Source organism: Mercurialis annua, linkage group LG1-X (assembly GCF_937616625.2).
Source record: "Mercurialis annua linkage group LG1-X, ddMerAnnu1.2, whole genome shotgun sequence".
NCBI lineage: Eukaryota > Viridiplantae > Streptophyta > Magnoliopsida > Malpighiales > Euphorbiaceae > Mercurialis > Mercurialis annua.
This window is the reverse complement of record NC_065570.1, coordinates 58,421,561-58,437,552: the sequence shown is the minus strand read 5'-3', so window position 1 is coordinate 58,437,552 and position 15,992 is coordinate 58,421,561. Positions and strand designations below refer to the sequence as shown.

The following is a 15,992-nucleotide window of genomic DNA, read 5'->3' as shown; positions in this document are numbered from 1 at the left end:
TCCGTTCATGGAATACTGGATTATGTGCCAACTGAATGGCAGATTGGCTATCACAGTAAATGACTGCAGGTTTAAGAGGAATTATTTGTAAATCCCTCAACAAATAAAACAACCATTGAATTTCACAAGTCAATGTTGCAAGAGCTCTATACTCAGCCTCTGATGAAGACCTAGATACAGTGGTTTGTTTCTTTGATTTTCATGAAATCAAAGAATCTCCAAGAAAGATGCAAAAACCAGTTACTGATTTTCTAGAGTCAATGCAGTCAGCCCAGTCAGAATCTGCAAAGCTTTTCAAGGACAGAGATGAATTGCAAGGGAAAAAGAGACATTTGCCAGGAGAAGCCTTAATGTATCCAAGAATTCTATGAGCAGCTTTCATGTGAGAATTAGTTGGACTGGACATGAATTGGGACAATTGTTGAACAACAAAGCTAATATCAGGTCTTGTAGTACACAGATATAATAGCTTACCAATCAATTGTCTATAACGCAAAGCATCAGGTAGAGGATCTCCATCAGATTGACTAAACTTCTTGGAATTTAACATAGGTGTAGGAACAGGTTTGGCTGAGATGAAACCTGAGTCAGATAGCAAATCTAATGCATATTTTCTTTGACTGAGATTGAGACCTGATTTTGAACGAGCCACCTCAAGTCCAAGAAAATATTTGAGTACACCCAGATCCTTGATTTTAAACAGATTATGTAGATGTTGCTTGACAGACTGTATTTCTGTTGGAGGATCACTGGCTAAGATGATATCATCTACATAGACCAATAAAGCAATAAAAGAATCTGTGGTAGACTTGATGAACAATGAAGGATCAGAAGATGCAGCTTTAAAACCAGTTGAGAGAAGAGCATTTGTCAATTTTGTGTGCCATTGCCTACTGGCTTGCTTTAAGCCATAAATTGACTTTGTTAACCTGCAAACTTGTGAGGAATCTGCCTGAAAACCAGGAGGAATAGACATATATACTTCTTCTTCAAGATCCCCATGTAAAAATGCATTATTTACATCAAGTTGATGTAGATGCCATTGTTTAATGGAAGCCAGTGCTAAAAGAGTTCTCACTGTACTCATTTTAGCTACAGGAGAAAAAGTCTCCAAGTAATCAAGACCTGGCTGTTGTGTGAATCCTTTGGCTACCAATCTGGCCTTAAACCTCTCAACTGAACCATCTGCTTTATATTTAACCTTGTATACCCATTTGCAGCCAATGGGTTGCTTACCAGAGGGTAAAGCACATAATTTTCAAGTACCATTATCAGTTAAAGCTTTAAGCTCTTTGGACATAGCATCTTGCCATTCTTTATGTTTGACAGCTTCATTATAGGTGTTTGGTTCTTTGAGATTGGTTATTTTAGAAGAAAAAGTCTTTTGAGAAGAAGAAAGGTTTTTGTAAGAGTGAACTGTGGCTATAGAATGTGGTAAGGTACCAATATTCTATGTTAGAGAATTTGGTAAAGAACAATGATAATCCTTGAGATTTGCAGGTAAGTGAATTGTTCTTGTACTTCTCCTTAATGCTGGAAAATATGCATTAGTGAAAAGAGGTAAAACAGGTGGTTCAGGTGTTGGTGTGGGTAAGGGTGGAGTAGGTAGATGTGGAGATGAAGCTATATCTGTCATAGGATCAATATTTTGAGAGAAAGATGGTTGAATACAAGGCAATGCAGCAGTATTTATAGCAGGTAACTTTAGCAATGGAAATTGTGTTTCATAGAAAAATACATTTCTGGGAATAAAAACTTTATTTAAAGTGAAGTCAAAGAGTTTATAACCTTTGACATGAGCAGGATATCCAATGAAGACACACTTTATGGCTCGAGGATCAAATTTGCTTCTTAACTAAGGAGTTGTGCCAGCAAAAGACAGACAGCCAAAAACTTTGATGTGTTGATAATCTGGTTGCTTCTTGAAAAGCAAATTGTATGGTGTATCATCATTGATTACTGGAGATGGAATTCTATTAATGAGGTATACAACATGCTCAATACAGTGATTCCATAATGAAGTCTTTAAGCCTGATTGAAATTTCAAAGTCCTTGCTACATTCAATATATGCTGCTGTTTTCTTTCAACAAGGCTATTCTACTCAGGAGTATAAGTACAGGACTTCTGATGAATTGTACCTTTGGAAGCATAAAATTCTGGCATAATAAACTCAGCACCATTGTCAGCTCTCACAATTTTAATCTTATGAGAGAATAGAGTCTCTACATAAGAAAAAAATTATGAATGTAGCTCCTAGCCTGTGATTTGTTCTGCATAACAAAAACCCAAGTATATCTACTGGAATCATCAACTATAGTTAGAAAATACTTATGACCATTAATAGAAACTTTCTGTGCTGGTCCCCATATATCCATATGAACCAAGTCAAAAGTACAATCAGTCTTTGATTCACTAATAGGAACAGAAACTTTTCTTTGTTTGCCTATATGACAAATTTCACAAACAATCTTGCTAGGACAAGTAATATTTGAATCAATGCTATTGAGTTTCTTCAATCTTCTTTAAGAAGGATGTCCCATTCTGAAATGCCATAATTCTTCAGTAGTCAGAGTTGCAGCTGAGCATGAATGACTGTGAGAAACAGAAGTCATATGCAATTCATATAATCCACCCTTTTTACTAGCTGATCCAATCATCCTCGAATGAACCAGATCCTGAATGAGACATCTATTTTGATTTAACATCAAGCATAAATGAGGATCATTAGTCAATTTGCTAGCTGATATGAGATTGAATGTAAAAATGGGAACATATAGCACATTAACAAGTAACAGTTTAGGGGTAAGCTGAATGTCTCCAATGCTATCAACAAAAACTTGATGCCCATTTGGTAATTTGACAACCATGTTTGTAATTGGTGTTGAGTTCTTAAAAAGCTCAGGTCTACAGGTTATGTGATCAGTTGCTCCAGTGTCTATAATCCATTCAAAGGACTTTGAACTATTTGACATTAAGCAATATGAGTTAATGTTACCTGTAGGTTCCTCTTGTTTGAAATGTGCTGAGATATGGTTGACATGAGCAACATTATTTCCATTTTGCTGAATCATAGAAATAAGTTTTGAATATTGCTCTTTAGTAAAAGGAAAACCTCCACAGTCATTTGTATCAGTCTGATCACTTTTGTTCCCAAAGTTGTGATTCCTGTTGCAGACTTCATTTTTCTCTTTCCTTCCATAACACTCATTTCCATTCTGGTTATTCTCCATTCCAGCATCATCAAAAAATTCTTCCTGCTGCATTTCAACCTGGTTAGCTGAGATTGGTCCTCCTTGGTTATTCCTCTTAAACTTAGACTGAAAGTTAGGAGGAAAACCATGCTTTCTGTAACAAATCTCAACTGTGTGTCCCTCCATTCCACAGAAAGAACAAACAGGTTTCTTGTTCTGATTATAGTTGAACTTTCTTGGTTTAGAACCAAAGTTCATTCCTCCATTGTAATTCTGGTTTCCACAAAAATTCTGATTTCCTCTGCTATAACACACACTTGATTCATATACAGAATTATTCTCACAACTATTATAGTTAATTCCTTTAGTAGCAAAGATTTGTGAGTCTGTATTTGTAAGATTTAATCCAAGTTGTCTCTCATGTTGAACAACCATAGAGAAGACTTTATTTATATGAGGTAGAGGTTCCATCATGATAATCTGAGTCTTAATAACTCCAAAGTTGTCATTTAAACCTTTCACAAATCGAATGACTTTATCATTTTTGAAAAGTATTCCTTAATTGTTCTTATCAAAATGCATGAACAAGCTAGAATGCAAACACAATTAGGAATTGGTTTCAAGCTTGATAGTTCATCCCACAATATTTTTAAATGAGTGTAATAGTCATTAACTGACAAATTATTCTGTTTAAAAGAAAAGATTTCCTCCTGAAGTTCAGATATTCTCACAGCATCTACTTGAGAAAAACGCTCCTTTAGATCTTGCCAAATATCAATGGCATTATCAATGCATGAAACACTATGAGCTATAGAATGACTTACTGCTGTTGTAAGCCATGAGCTAACCATTGTGTTGCACCTCTCCCATGCTGAATAACTAGCATCATTCCTGTTTGGTACATTGATTGTTCCATCGATGAACTTCAATTTGTTTTTCGAAATCAAAACTTTCTTCATAGCACGACACCATGAGTGGTAATTGCTCCCAATTAGAACATTTGATACAAGTAAAAGTGAAGGATTTTCACTTGGATGCACATAATATGCATTTGAATGTTGATCTTCAAGTCTTAGGATATTCTCCGCCATTGTTGACTGGAAAAACTCAGAAACAAAAATTTATGCTTAACAAAACTGAAACAGAGATCAATCGAAGAAGATGATTGAAGAAACAAGAGCCGATGGCTCTGATACCATAATAGAATCTGAGAATAAGCTTGAAGAACTTAAAGAACTTGAAAGAGAAGAAGAACTTTTGAGAGAGAAAGCTTAGGATTTTTATTAATCAAAAATCAGATTACAAATAGCTCTTAAGCTCTATATTTATAGCTAACAGAAAATAACTGCTTCTGTAACTAACTTTCTAAAACTTAATCACTAAGTAACACACTATCATTGTGATCTAAGCACGTGATCAATCTTGATTCTTGCTGATTAAGAAACACACAATCTGCATGAGGAAACACACGAGTTCTTCTGCTGATGCACAGATTGCTGACATGGCCAATCTGTTAGGAATGAGACTCAGATTGCTGACATGGCCAGTGCAGCTTCAATTACCTTCATGTGCTTAACAGGTTTCTTGTTCTGTTATAATAGCTGTAGGATTTAATAATAACTTCTCATGCAAGGGCTATACACATAACGACACGTGGGGGTGGCGGCAAGGGATAGACAAGCAGGACCTACCAATGATTTGGCATGATGGGGCATTCGATTCGAAAAGGAAATGAGTGATGATGATTGTGGATTGTAGTTGGGCAATGATGAACTGGTGGTGTTTGAGATAAGGTTTCAGATGTGTTCCTCCCACCTTTAGGCTAAACCCACCACTCAACGACTACTTTTGTGCTCTTTGTTTGGCTTTTTGCTTATACTTTTATTTTCTTGCTCCAATTAATCGTTCATGTCAAGTAAACCCCCACTTCATTGTCTGCATTTCTTCTACAACTTGGATTTTTTTTATTCTAATCTACGTTATCATTTATCCCACTTTCATTAACCATTATCATTAGCATCAGCTACGGTACTTTTTTCAATTGGTTTAATTCATGGAATTTTTATATGTATGGATCATTATTAGAATCTACCGGACTTCCACATACTTTTTCATCGGATATACAAACAATTCTTCGAAAAATAATTTGAACAATTTTCAAAATATTAAGTCCTATTTTAAAATATTAAGTCCTATTTTAAAATATATGCTAAAATTTAAAGTATTGATTTGAACAATTTTCAAGTGAAAAGAGGTCAATTTAATGTTTGAGGGTGCGATTGAAAGTGAAATGTCGTAATTTGGGTATATTTATTGGTTTTACAACGTGAGAGTGCAAACGAATTGGGGGTAAAAGGTGGGGGATTTTAAGGGGATAAGCCTATTAAATTTTATATAACCATTTCAAAATTTAGATTTAAAAGATTGGATCATTATCTACGTCTATATGTAGAACCACTATATAGTGGTTTGATGTTATATTTGGATATGCTTTAAGCAACCACTATATAGAAAAAAACTAAACTTGAAGGTGTGTGAACATTATAAAAAAATATAAAGAATTTATGGAAAAGAATACATTACTCATAATATTTAGGGTTATTGACACACAAAAAATCCTCTCAATCCTCTCACTTTTTAAATGTTTTAGCACCGCATTGAAAAATTAGCAAAAAGTTTTATATTGAATTTTCAACATTTCTAACCTAATTTTATTTTCACCAAACATCGTTATTCAGGTAGTTTATAATGAACGAAACAATATCGAATTATGATATTGGACTAGAACTGTCAAAAAAAATAACGGGTGAGTTTTTTTCCTTGCCAATTTCAAATATAGTGCTTGAAACATTAAAAAGGAAAAAAGTGAGCCTTTTTTTTCATAAATAACCCGAATATTTAAAATTCTTTAATAACAAACACAATATTTTTTATGAAAATGGTGAGCCAATCCTGTAAAATAAAATTTCCATTTTAGGATAGTTTTTTCTTTTATGAGGAAAAGATGACAAAAAGTCAAAAGGCTCCAATAAAATTAACTATTCTTTAAATCCTTGTGCAACCAAATCTAGTCGCGAAATGGTTATGGAACTCAACATGGAGCTAACCTAATAATCTTGATTGCTTTAAAAATTACATTAAACAAAATCAGACAGAATACTAATTCAGAAAAGTAGTAGAATAACAAACTAAAGGGAAGAAAACAACTCTCAAGGCTTGACTATCATTATATATTAGCAAACTGTTCTTATCTACGCACAGCTATGTCTCCTTTTTTAAATATATTATATTTTTAAAATTTTACCATTTAATTGATCATTGAATTTTGTCAAATATATTTATACTTAATTTTCAATAGGAAAAAGGTACAAAAAAACCCTCATAGTTTTCACAAAAATATAGATCAAACTTTTTACTTTTTTTACATGCAATTAAGCCCTTTTTATTTTCAAATAGAACAAATAACCCCTTTTGTCCAACACCATTAGAAACACTCATAGTGATTGACATATCTCTCATAATTATATAGGAAAAAGTTCAAAAATAATTTTAATATTAAAATATTTACCAACAATTTGGGGGAGAGAGGGTAAGTGTACCAAAAATAAACTAAAAGGGTTTATCTGTTTGATTTTAAAACAACGAGGGTTTAGTTGTTCAATTTTAAAAATACGAGGGCTTAATTGTGTCCAAAAAAAATAAAAAGGCTGATCTATACTTATGAAAAAAAGTCGAGAATTTTTTGGTACCTTCTGATTTTTTTAGTAGTTACAATGTTTTATATGCCAAATACAATAAATTTTGTATATGCGAATGTATAAATTATAATATTACATTGTGTTATTTCTAAATAAATTATGAGTATAATTGGTAAAGATCGAAAAGACAATTGATCAAACTGAAAAAAATTTAAAATCATAATATGTTTAACAACGAGCTATTATAAATAGATAAAAACTTTTTATCTTATAAATTTAATTTAGCTCTTAAGAGTACTATCACCGTCGTGCATTAGAATATTCATATTTTTGAAAATAAAATTGAGTCACGAGAAAGCCAAAGATGTAAATACAAAAATAATTAATCAGCGGAAGTTGAAATAGAGTAAATAAAGTTTATTTTTTTAATTGTAAATTTTGAAATCAAACTTTGAATATGGAAGTAATTTAGAAAAAAATGAAAGAATTTTATCGTTGTAAAATATCTTATCAAATTAATCGAAATAGTTATTTTTTATATCGGACGATATATTTAAAAAAAAAAGATGATCAAAACAATGTAAGTTTGTATGGCCTTGAGATGGGTTGTTTTATGGTCAAATGTTGTAAAAAGGCCAAATCTTTTATAAAAGTTTCACAAAAGTCCTGACTTTTTAATTTTGTCGATTTTGGCCAAAAACAAATTATTTAGTTTCAATTATGGCCAACTCTCAATTTGATTTCAATTTGCCTATGTGACGCCTATGTGGCATGTCAAATATTGAAAGGTCGGAACTTTTGTGAAATCAAATAATCTATTTTTGGCCAAAATCGACAAAATTGAAAGGTTAAGACTTTTGTGAAACCAAATAATCAGTTTTTGGTCAAAATCGACAAAATTGAAAGGTCAGAATTTTTATGAAACTTTTATAAAAGATTTGGTCTTTTTACAACATTTGGCTTTATTATATAAGTTGGTAGTGTGACAAGAAATGTCTAGTCAGAGTAACATATTCATCCTTAATTTCTGTGGGGTCGACATTTGCACCGACTTTTTTATTTTATTTTAACAAAGCCAATAATAAGATTGATTAATTTACCCCACTCAACATTGTCTTCAATATCCTCTATGCTCTGTTAGTATATATTTCTATTATTATGGAACTCAGCTTTCTAATGGGAGGAAGCATCACGCCTGCCCCTATAAATAGAGATTACATAATTAGAAGACACAGAAAGCAATAGAGACACATCACCAATCTCAATCTCCACCTCACCCTCCACGTAATCCACATTGTTCTATTATATATTCATCTTCCTCAAATCTTACACGTGATCCAATACATACATATAAATTATAATAATAATAATTATATGCTGATACATATTTAAGTTTATGAATTTCAGATTAATAAGTTTTTTAATAGTACTCCCTCCGTTCCAAATTGATAGGCAGTTTAAGTTAAAGACGGGTATTAAGAAATTTAAGTTCTCTAAATAAAATGACTTAATACATAAAAAATTACCATACTTGCCCTCATTTAATATAGTGATAACTTTTATTTTTTAGTGATTTTTATTGTCTTTTCAAGATATTCTCTATAATTAATGAGGGTATATTTAACAATTACTTAGAGCATCCCCAATGGTATTTTGTAAAATAAAGAGCATCTTTTGTAAAATAAAGAGCATCTTAAAAATAAAGAGTGATATTTAAAATTTTACTCCAATGGACTCTTTAATATCAGTTTTTTATGGTATATAATTTTAATAATTAATAATAAAATAAAAATATTAAATAATAATAATATTAAATTAATAGCCTCTCTAATATTAATTTTTTTTATTTTGTTTTCATAAAAAATATTAATAAAATATTAAATATTAATAAAATAATTTTTTTATTTAATTTTTTATTCATTTATTTATTCAGTTTTTGTACTAAAAGTAAAAATATAATATTTAAAAGTAAAAATAACCATCTTATTTTTTAAAATTTAAAATTTTATTATTTGAAAAATGAAGTAGATGGTGAAAATAGCTCTCTACATGTGGAGAGCCATTTTTACTCTATACTCTAAATATAAAGAATAGAGAGTCCATTGACTTCTAATTTATTGTCAAACTCTTTAATTTAAAGAGTTTGACAATTTTAAAGAGTTCATTGGGGATGCTCTTAGTGAGATAAATATCTAGTGTTTATAATTTGCGATATAAAAAAATTGAAATAGTGTTTATTAATTTAAGACGGAAGGAATAATAAAAATAATATTATGGGTGGGAAGTGAAGCGAGTGACAGAAGTGTGCTTCCATTTATATGGCACGAGGGTCCAATTTCAGTGAAGTTGTTTGGTGCAGACCAAAATGCATATATATGTAAATGTGGCTCTTCAAGACAACAAGAGACCTGACATAATAAATTAGCTTCATAAAATGTTACTCAGAAATGCACTTTATTTTAGCATACAACTTTCTAATGCATGCATGAACATTTCAAATGGGATGCCAATTTCTTTAGGCTAAACCCATCTAGAGACCCTTGTACTATATCATTTTTATTCTAAAAGCCCCTGTACTATTTTTTTGTTCTTCAGGTCCCTCTACTTACATAATTTTTGATTTTTAGGTCCTTTTTTAGTTTTTTCCAGTCCCTTTACTTACAATTTTTTTATTCCTCCAGTCCCTCAAAAGGACCTAAAAATCGAAATTTTGCCAAGTACAGGGACCTGAAGAACAAAAAAATAGTACAAGGGCTTTTTGAACAAAAATGATATAGTACAAAGGCCTTTAGATGGATTTAGCCCTTTCTTTAAAGTAACTAGGATCTGTACGTGTAATATGGTTAGTTCTACGGCGGACCAGAGCGGGGCCAAAATGTTTTCCAAACTACATGGTTAAAACCAGTGGCGGAGCCACAAAGAGAGTAAGAGGGGGCATTTGCCCCTCTTATTTTTTCAAAAAAACAGATTTTTAAGTAATTTTTAAACAAATTATCATATTATTTAGACAATTATTACATATTGATCCTCTTATTTTTAACAAATTTTCAAATTTTGTATGTTATATAAAAAAAATTCTATTTTGCCTCTCTTAATTTTGATTTCTGAACATACAGATTTGCCCTTATAGTCGGAGCTCATAAATAAACCTCTGAAATTTAAGATAAATTGTAGCTCATTAAATTTCTACGGTCATAAAAAAATAGTACAGTTAAGAACTCTCTTTTTAAAATAAAAAGTTCAAATAAATAAAACTGAAAAATGAGAAATGATGAATGTGTTTATTTAAAATTAATTAAAAACTGTTTCTTCTAATTTATCATTTTACCATCAAAATTTCAAATATGAAGTAATATGAAACGCATATTGAATTTTTTTCTAGTCACATTAATTGACCATAATTGAAACTGAAAAATTTAAAATGAGATAAAATTGAAGATTTTGAAAGTTTGGGCTATAAACAAAAAAATCAAAAAATTTAGATATTTTTGTACTATTAAGCCTTCAAAATAAAATTAAAATTTGGTAATCAAATTGAATTGAATCAAAGTTTGGTAGAAAATTGTTAAACGCACTATTTTGAATATCCATGAACTAATTACCCATTATAAAATTACAAGGGTTGAAATAAAGTTATAAAACTTTTGAGGGGCTGTTAGTGTTTTATTTAATATATATAACTAAACTTATAATTATGTAAACAAAATCCTTCAAACTTAAGTTTGTACCCTAGTTCCAGAGGAACGCTAACTTGGCTTGTGTTTTAGAGAATAGATGGATGCAATTAGTTTTTGAATATTAGATGATATGTAATTTTTTATTTGAAAATTATTATAATTAAGTATCAAATATCTTCTGCCTGTAATATTGCCATTAAACTTTCGATGATTAAGGGTGGGCATGGACCGGTTAATCTGTCCATGAATGTAATTTATAAACCGGTAAATAATAGTATGGTTTTATTTATAAACCGGTTAGCCGCTATTGTTAAAACTCCAAAACCAAAACTTAAACCATTAACCATAAAAATTAAAAATTAAAATTTAAATCTAAATTCTTATACCGCTTAACTATATTTTTCGATTCGGTTTTACAATTTCGGTTCAGTTAGGCGGGTTTTTTTGCCACTCGTAATAATTACAAGTAGAAAATTAATATCACGACTCAAGTTTGAATGTTTTGTTTTGTTTATAGTTAAGAAAACAAATGACTGACGATAAAAAAAAACAAATGACCAAAACACACACTCCTCATCCAATTTTGCAAGATTAAAAACATTATATACATATCTAAGATTTAATTTGGTTGGGGATAAATAGGCAAAAAAAATATTACTTTCCAAAAAATGATAAAATTTTCTTTAGTAATTTATATATTTTAATTTTAATTTCCGAAAAATTAAGAATTTGGTCTTTCTAACTAGAAAATTTCTTAACAAAACTTAGATAAATAGAACTTCCCTAATATCTTTGTGATATTTTTCCGATTTTTTCTTAACTAACTTTTTTTAAACTTTTTAAGATTCATAAAAGAAAATATCTTTGTTTTATTTTAAAAAATCGACGAGGATACAAGTTTTATCAAGCTGAAAGTATAGACATGAATCTCTAATCTCACAAACACCTTAGGAGGACTAATGACGGAACACTATAAAATTTCACATTCCAAGAAAATGAGAGTCACATGAAGAAGTTTATAAAAAGAGTAACAATTTCCTCTCTCTCTCTCTCATTTATTACAAACATAAGTACTGTTTTACTCACTCCAGCTCCCTCGAAAATAGATTATACTCCTGCGGAAGTATGTACTGCTTACGGAATCTCAGGTGTCAAAGTGTGGATTTCATATAGTAAAAAAAAAGGGGGACATGCTATATCCTCACTTGTTCTAATACGCTATTTGGCAGGACGAAAGAAATAGGAATTCCCGATATCCTAATTATATTAAAAATTATGATTTCCTCAAGTTCATTTCAACTTGAGGGGTCAAGTTTAATGAATTTATACCATTCATTACCAAATGAATGGTGAATATAAAAAAAGTACAATTTTAATTAAATTAATCTATACCGTTCATTTAGTAATGAATGGCGTAAATCGTAAATTTGATCTCGTCAAGTTGAAATGAACTTGATGGAAACCTAACCCATTAACCAGGTTGTTGAGAATCCATCATGCATTGAATTTAATAGTGTGTTGTTCGCCTGTAAGCTGAAAATCACCAGAAACAAAGTCATTCATACCACTAGTAGGACCAAAAGGTTGACAATCAATAGTAGCAATGAGTTAACACCTATAACAATGACTTGTCGTCTTCGCCTGTAACAATGATTTTTCGTTTTTTCTCTTATCTGACACTGACGCCGGAAAAAAATCTTCTAGAAAAAGAGAACAGCTCTGCCGAGTAAAAAAGGAGAGAACAACTCGAATGGTGGGTTTTTGTTGATATAGAAAATGAGTTTAACATCGTCATTTTTCTTCCGCGGGTCAGGTTATTTTTGTAAATAATTTAAAGAAAATGGTTTCGAGTACTATTAGCAAATCATGATATGAATTTGTGTAATTAATTTTCTTAAGTGGGATAGTTTGAGAACAATCTTTATAGTATATTAAAATTATATTTTATTTTATTTGAAAAATAAAAATCGAAACAAGCAATTTTGTTACAATTCTTAAGAAGTTAACTTAACAGGAACTAGATGAGCAAGAACCGAACCGCAAAAAATCGGACCAAATCGAACCGAAATTTATTGTTTGGTGCGGTTTTTTGATCAAAATGGTTTGAATCGGTGTTAAATATGAGAAAGTATGGAGTTTGGTGTTTGGTTTGTAGCTTTCAAAAACCGAACCGACCGAAAATACTAAAACTACATCATTTAAATAGAGGGACAAGAACATATAGTATATACTTTTAAACTCACAAATCCTAATATTTGTAATTGTTAATGGAGGTTTTTGTTTTGTTATATTATAATTTATTTGTAATTTGAATTTATAAACTTTACTTTAATTTTTTATTTAAAATTATGGACTTTATATTAATTTTGTATTAAAAATTATGGGCTTTACTTGAATTTTTTTATGGCTTTTAAAAATCCAAACTGATAAAAATTATGGGACCGAACCGAACCGACCGAAGTTTTCAGTTAATTTTTTTTTTTTGGTTTTTGGTTAAATAAAGAACGGTTTAGATTGAGATTTTCTCAAACCGAAAACCGAAAAAACCAAAAAATTCCAACCGAACCGACTCCTTGAGAGGTACCAAATAAATGATTACCTAAATCGGGATTTTGAGCATAAAGCCATTGCACTGATCGGGGGCGCTCGTAGTGACTGAGGGAACAACTTGAAGAAATGACCTTAAATCTTTGTGTATTGACCCCGAATCGAATTGTTTGGGATTTAGAATGGATAATAGTGAATATACAAATCACAAAAATTTATCTAATCGTGAAGGGACTCTAGATATATAGTAATATGGAGAAGACAAAATTGTTTCTAGCACCAACAGAACCAGAAACTTTATTTTCCGATCGCCTGGAAGGGACAAAAGAAACATCTTGCTCTTTCTTCAACCTTTTAATCAAGAAGGAATGGGGGCGGATATTTTATCAATCGAAAAGAAAAACACTTCTGCTATTGATTTAGTCGGTCGAGATCAAAGATTTAATGGTAGATACAAATGGTTTAATGGGAGCAAGAATTTCCAGGAACATTTCATTTCTAAGCCTACTAGTCTAGTATAAAGACCTATCGGACCGATGCTCACCTCTAACAGGAACTATATTTTTCAAAAAAAAATTTATAAAACGAATTAAGTGAGATTCTAGTCCTTAAGTTTTTTTTATAAAATATATTTGATCAATCAAGTTCGTCTTTTGATTATTATCTAATGTAGTAAAATAATTGCGGGGAGTAATTAAGTGTTTAACTTTTTCATATATCAGGATTAGGAAAACATTCAAGTTATTTCCCTCTAAATTTCAGGAACCTTTTTGAAATAAAAGTTATAGTCTTTATTTCTTTTTTTTGATATAAGAGAAGAGGCAAAAGCCTAAGAAAAATCACACACAAACACTTCTATCATACGATACTCCATGCATATCATGCAAAATCCAAGGCACCAAACTCGCTGGAATACTATCATGAATCGCTAATCCGATCAAATCCCCATGCCCTATAGAAGCTAAATGGTCCGCCGCACAGTTCGCTTCTCGGTAAACGTGACAGACTTGCACTTCCCAGTCCCTAGCAATCAAAGCTCGAATCGCAAATAGCAAATTAGAATGCTGCGCAGCTATCTCTAAACTGTTAATTTTCTCCACCACCAATTTGTTGTCGACTTCAAGGATAGCTCTGCGGTACCCTAAATTCCAAGCCATCAGCAAGCCTTGATAAGCTCCCTTAAACTCAGCTCCCATAACTGAGTCATGCCCAATAGTCATCGTGAAACCGCCAAGCCAATTTCCCAGATCGTTTCTCACTAACCCACCTGCTTTAGCAATACCGGACACCTGGTCAAAACCTGGTCAAAAGCACCGTCGGTATTTATCTTCACCCAGTTACAAGGAGGACAGGACCAAGCAATGCTAACATTCACTCTATCTCTAGCCACATTACCATTTAAAACTGAACTGGAGAACGCCAACTTTATATAATTCATCTGCGCATAAATTTCATTAAGAACTTGAGACACATGGATCTGCTCATCTGCAATAACAACTCTATTCCTCCAAGCCCACATTTTCCAAACAATCACTCCAAAAAGCTGAGGCCAGTTCTCCACATAATCCAGTTTGAAGGATCCTGATATGTTATTGATAAACCAATCATGGAAAGGGGATTCAAAAAATATAACCCTATCATCGGGTTTGATGAATCTGGACCAAATAAGTTTAGAAACCCCACAGTCTCTAAGAACATGACTACAATCCTCGTCTCCCTCTCCACACCGAAAACACCTCGTATCAACTGAGATGTGTCTTCTGTTGAGCTCCACATTCGTAAGAAGCTGCCCATGCATAACAAGCCATAAAAAATGCTTGATTCTTTCCGGATCTTTCCAGCTCCAAACAAACTTCCACCTTCTGTTATTCTCATCCCAGTTAGGGCTTTCAATGAGATTATACGCTGATTTTGTTGAGAAATACCCAGAAGGGGAAGGTCCCCAATATATAAAGTTTTCACCATTATTATCGTGCGGAGGGCACATATTAGCAATTTTACTCAGATACTTAAAAGGAAGCAGGTAAGAGATCATATCCCATCTCCAGTTATTGCTAGAGTCAGCATAAAAACTCACAGTGCATTCAAGATCATTCGGAGGGACTTGATTACTGGCTACATCTCTAAGGATTACATTATCATCAAGCCAAGGATCTAGCCAAAAACGCGCTCTCCGACCATCACAAACAGCCCAACGCACTCCTTGTAACAACACATTCCAGATTTTAAAAAGGCTTTGCCAAAGATGCGAAGCCCCCTTCACCTTATTTAACGAATGATAAAAGTGGGAATCAAAATTATACTTACTGGAAACTAATTTAACCCAAAGTTTATCTTGATTAGTAATCAAACTCCATCCTAATTTCATCAACCCAAAGTTTGTCTTTATTTCTTTAGATTAACAATGAAATCAACGGATATATGATAAAAGTAGTTTTTCTTAACCTGTAAATGATAGAGTACAATTGATATTTGCCATTTAACTAATTAGTCTTTTATTTAATTTCAAACCAATACAAATTATTATAAAACTTATAAAAATTGCATCTCGAAATTAGGCATGACTTTTTTTTATATAAAACTCATATGAAGTTGAATTAAAATTAATTTGATTTTTTATAAAACTTATTTGAAGTAATAAGATGATAGACAAATAAGCAGAATTGTGAAGAAAGTAAAACAAAATAACAATAATAAAATATTAAAACTTTTCAATTTGAAAGATTTTTTTAATGGATTTAGGTATTTAAATTGAAAAGATAGTTTTTTTGAAAAAATATAAAAGAACTAAGAAACAAAGAGTATTAAATCTGCCGGTGAGCCCTAATAGCTAAAATCTCCAAGTACATTACTGAAATTTCGAAACCGAATCTCAATG

General features: G+C 31.5%; 1 protein-coding gene across 1 annotated transcript; it reads right to left on the bottom strand.

Annotated features, from left to right (window-relative positions):
* Positions 1 to 2,588: 2,588 nt before the first annotated feature.
* LOC126665133 (uncharacterized) lies at positions 2,589 to 3,687 on the bottom strand. The gene is made up of 2 exons (XM_050357838.2): positions 2,997 to 3,687; positions 2,589 to 2,676 (listed from the first exon to the last, which is right to left on the bottom strand). Exons 1-2 carry the CDS (start codon positions 3,664 to 3,666, stop codon positions 2,642 to 2,644), a joined length of 705 nt encoding a protein of 234 aa, XP_050213795.1. The 5' UTR covers positions 3,667 to 3,687; the 3' UTR covers positions 2,589 to 2,641.
* Positions 3,688 to 15,992: the final 12,305 nt, after the last annotated feature.

What these genes read in the sequence shown, in the direction of transcription:
- LOC126665133 (XM_050357838.2), bottom strand. Translation starts at nt 3,666, where the DNA reads ATGATGGAACCTCTACCTCATATAAATAAAGTCTTCTCTATGGTTGTT. An exon ending in CAAACAAGAGGAACCTACAG is followed by an intron (nt 2,677 to 2,996) that starts GTAACATTAACT and finishes TGTCTCATTCAG; the next exon opens with GATCTGGTTCATTCGAGGAT.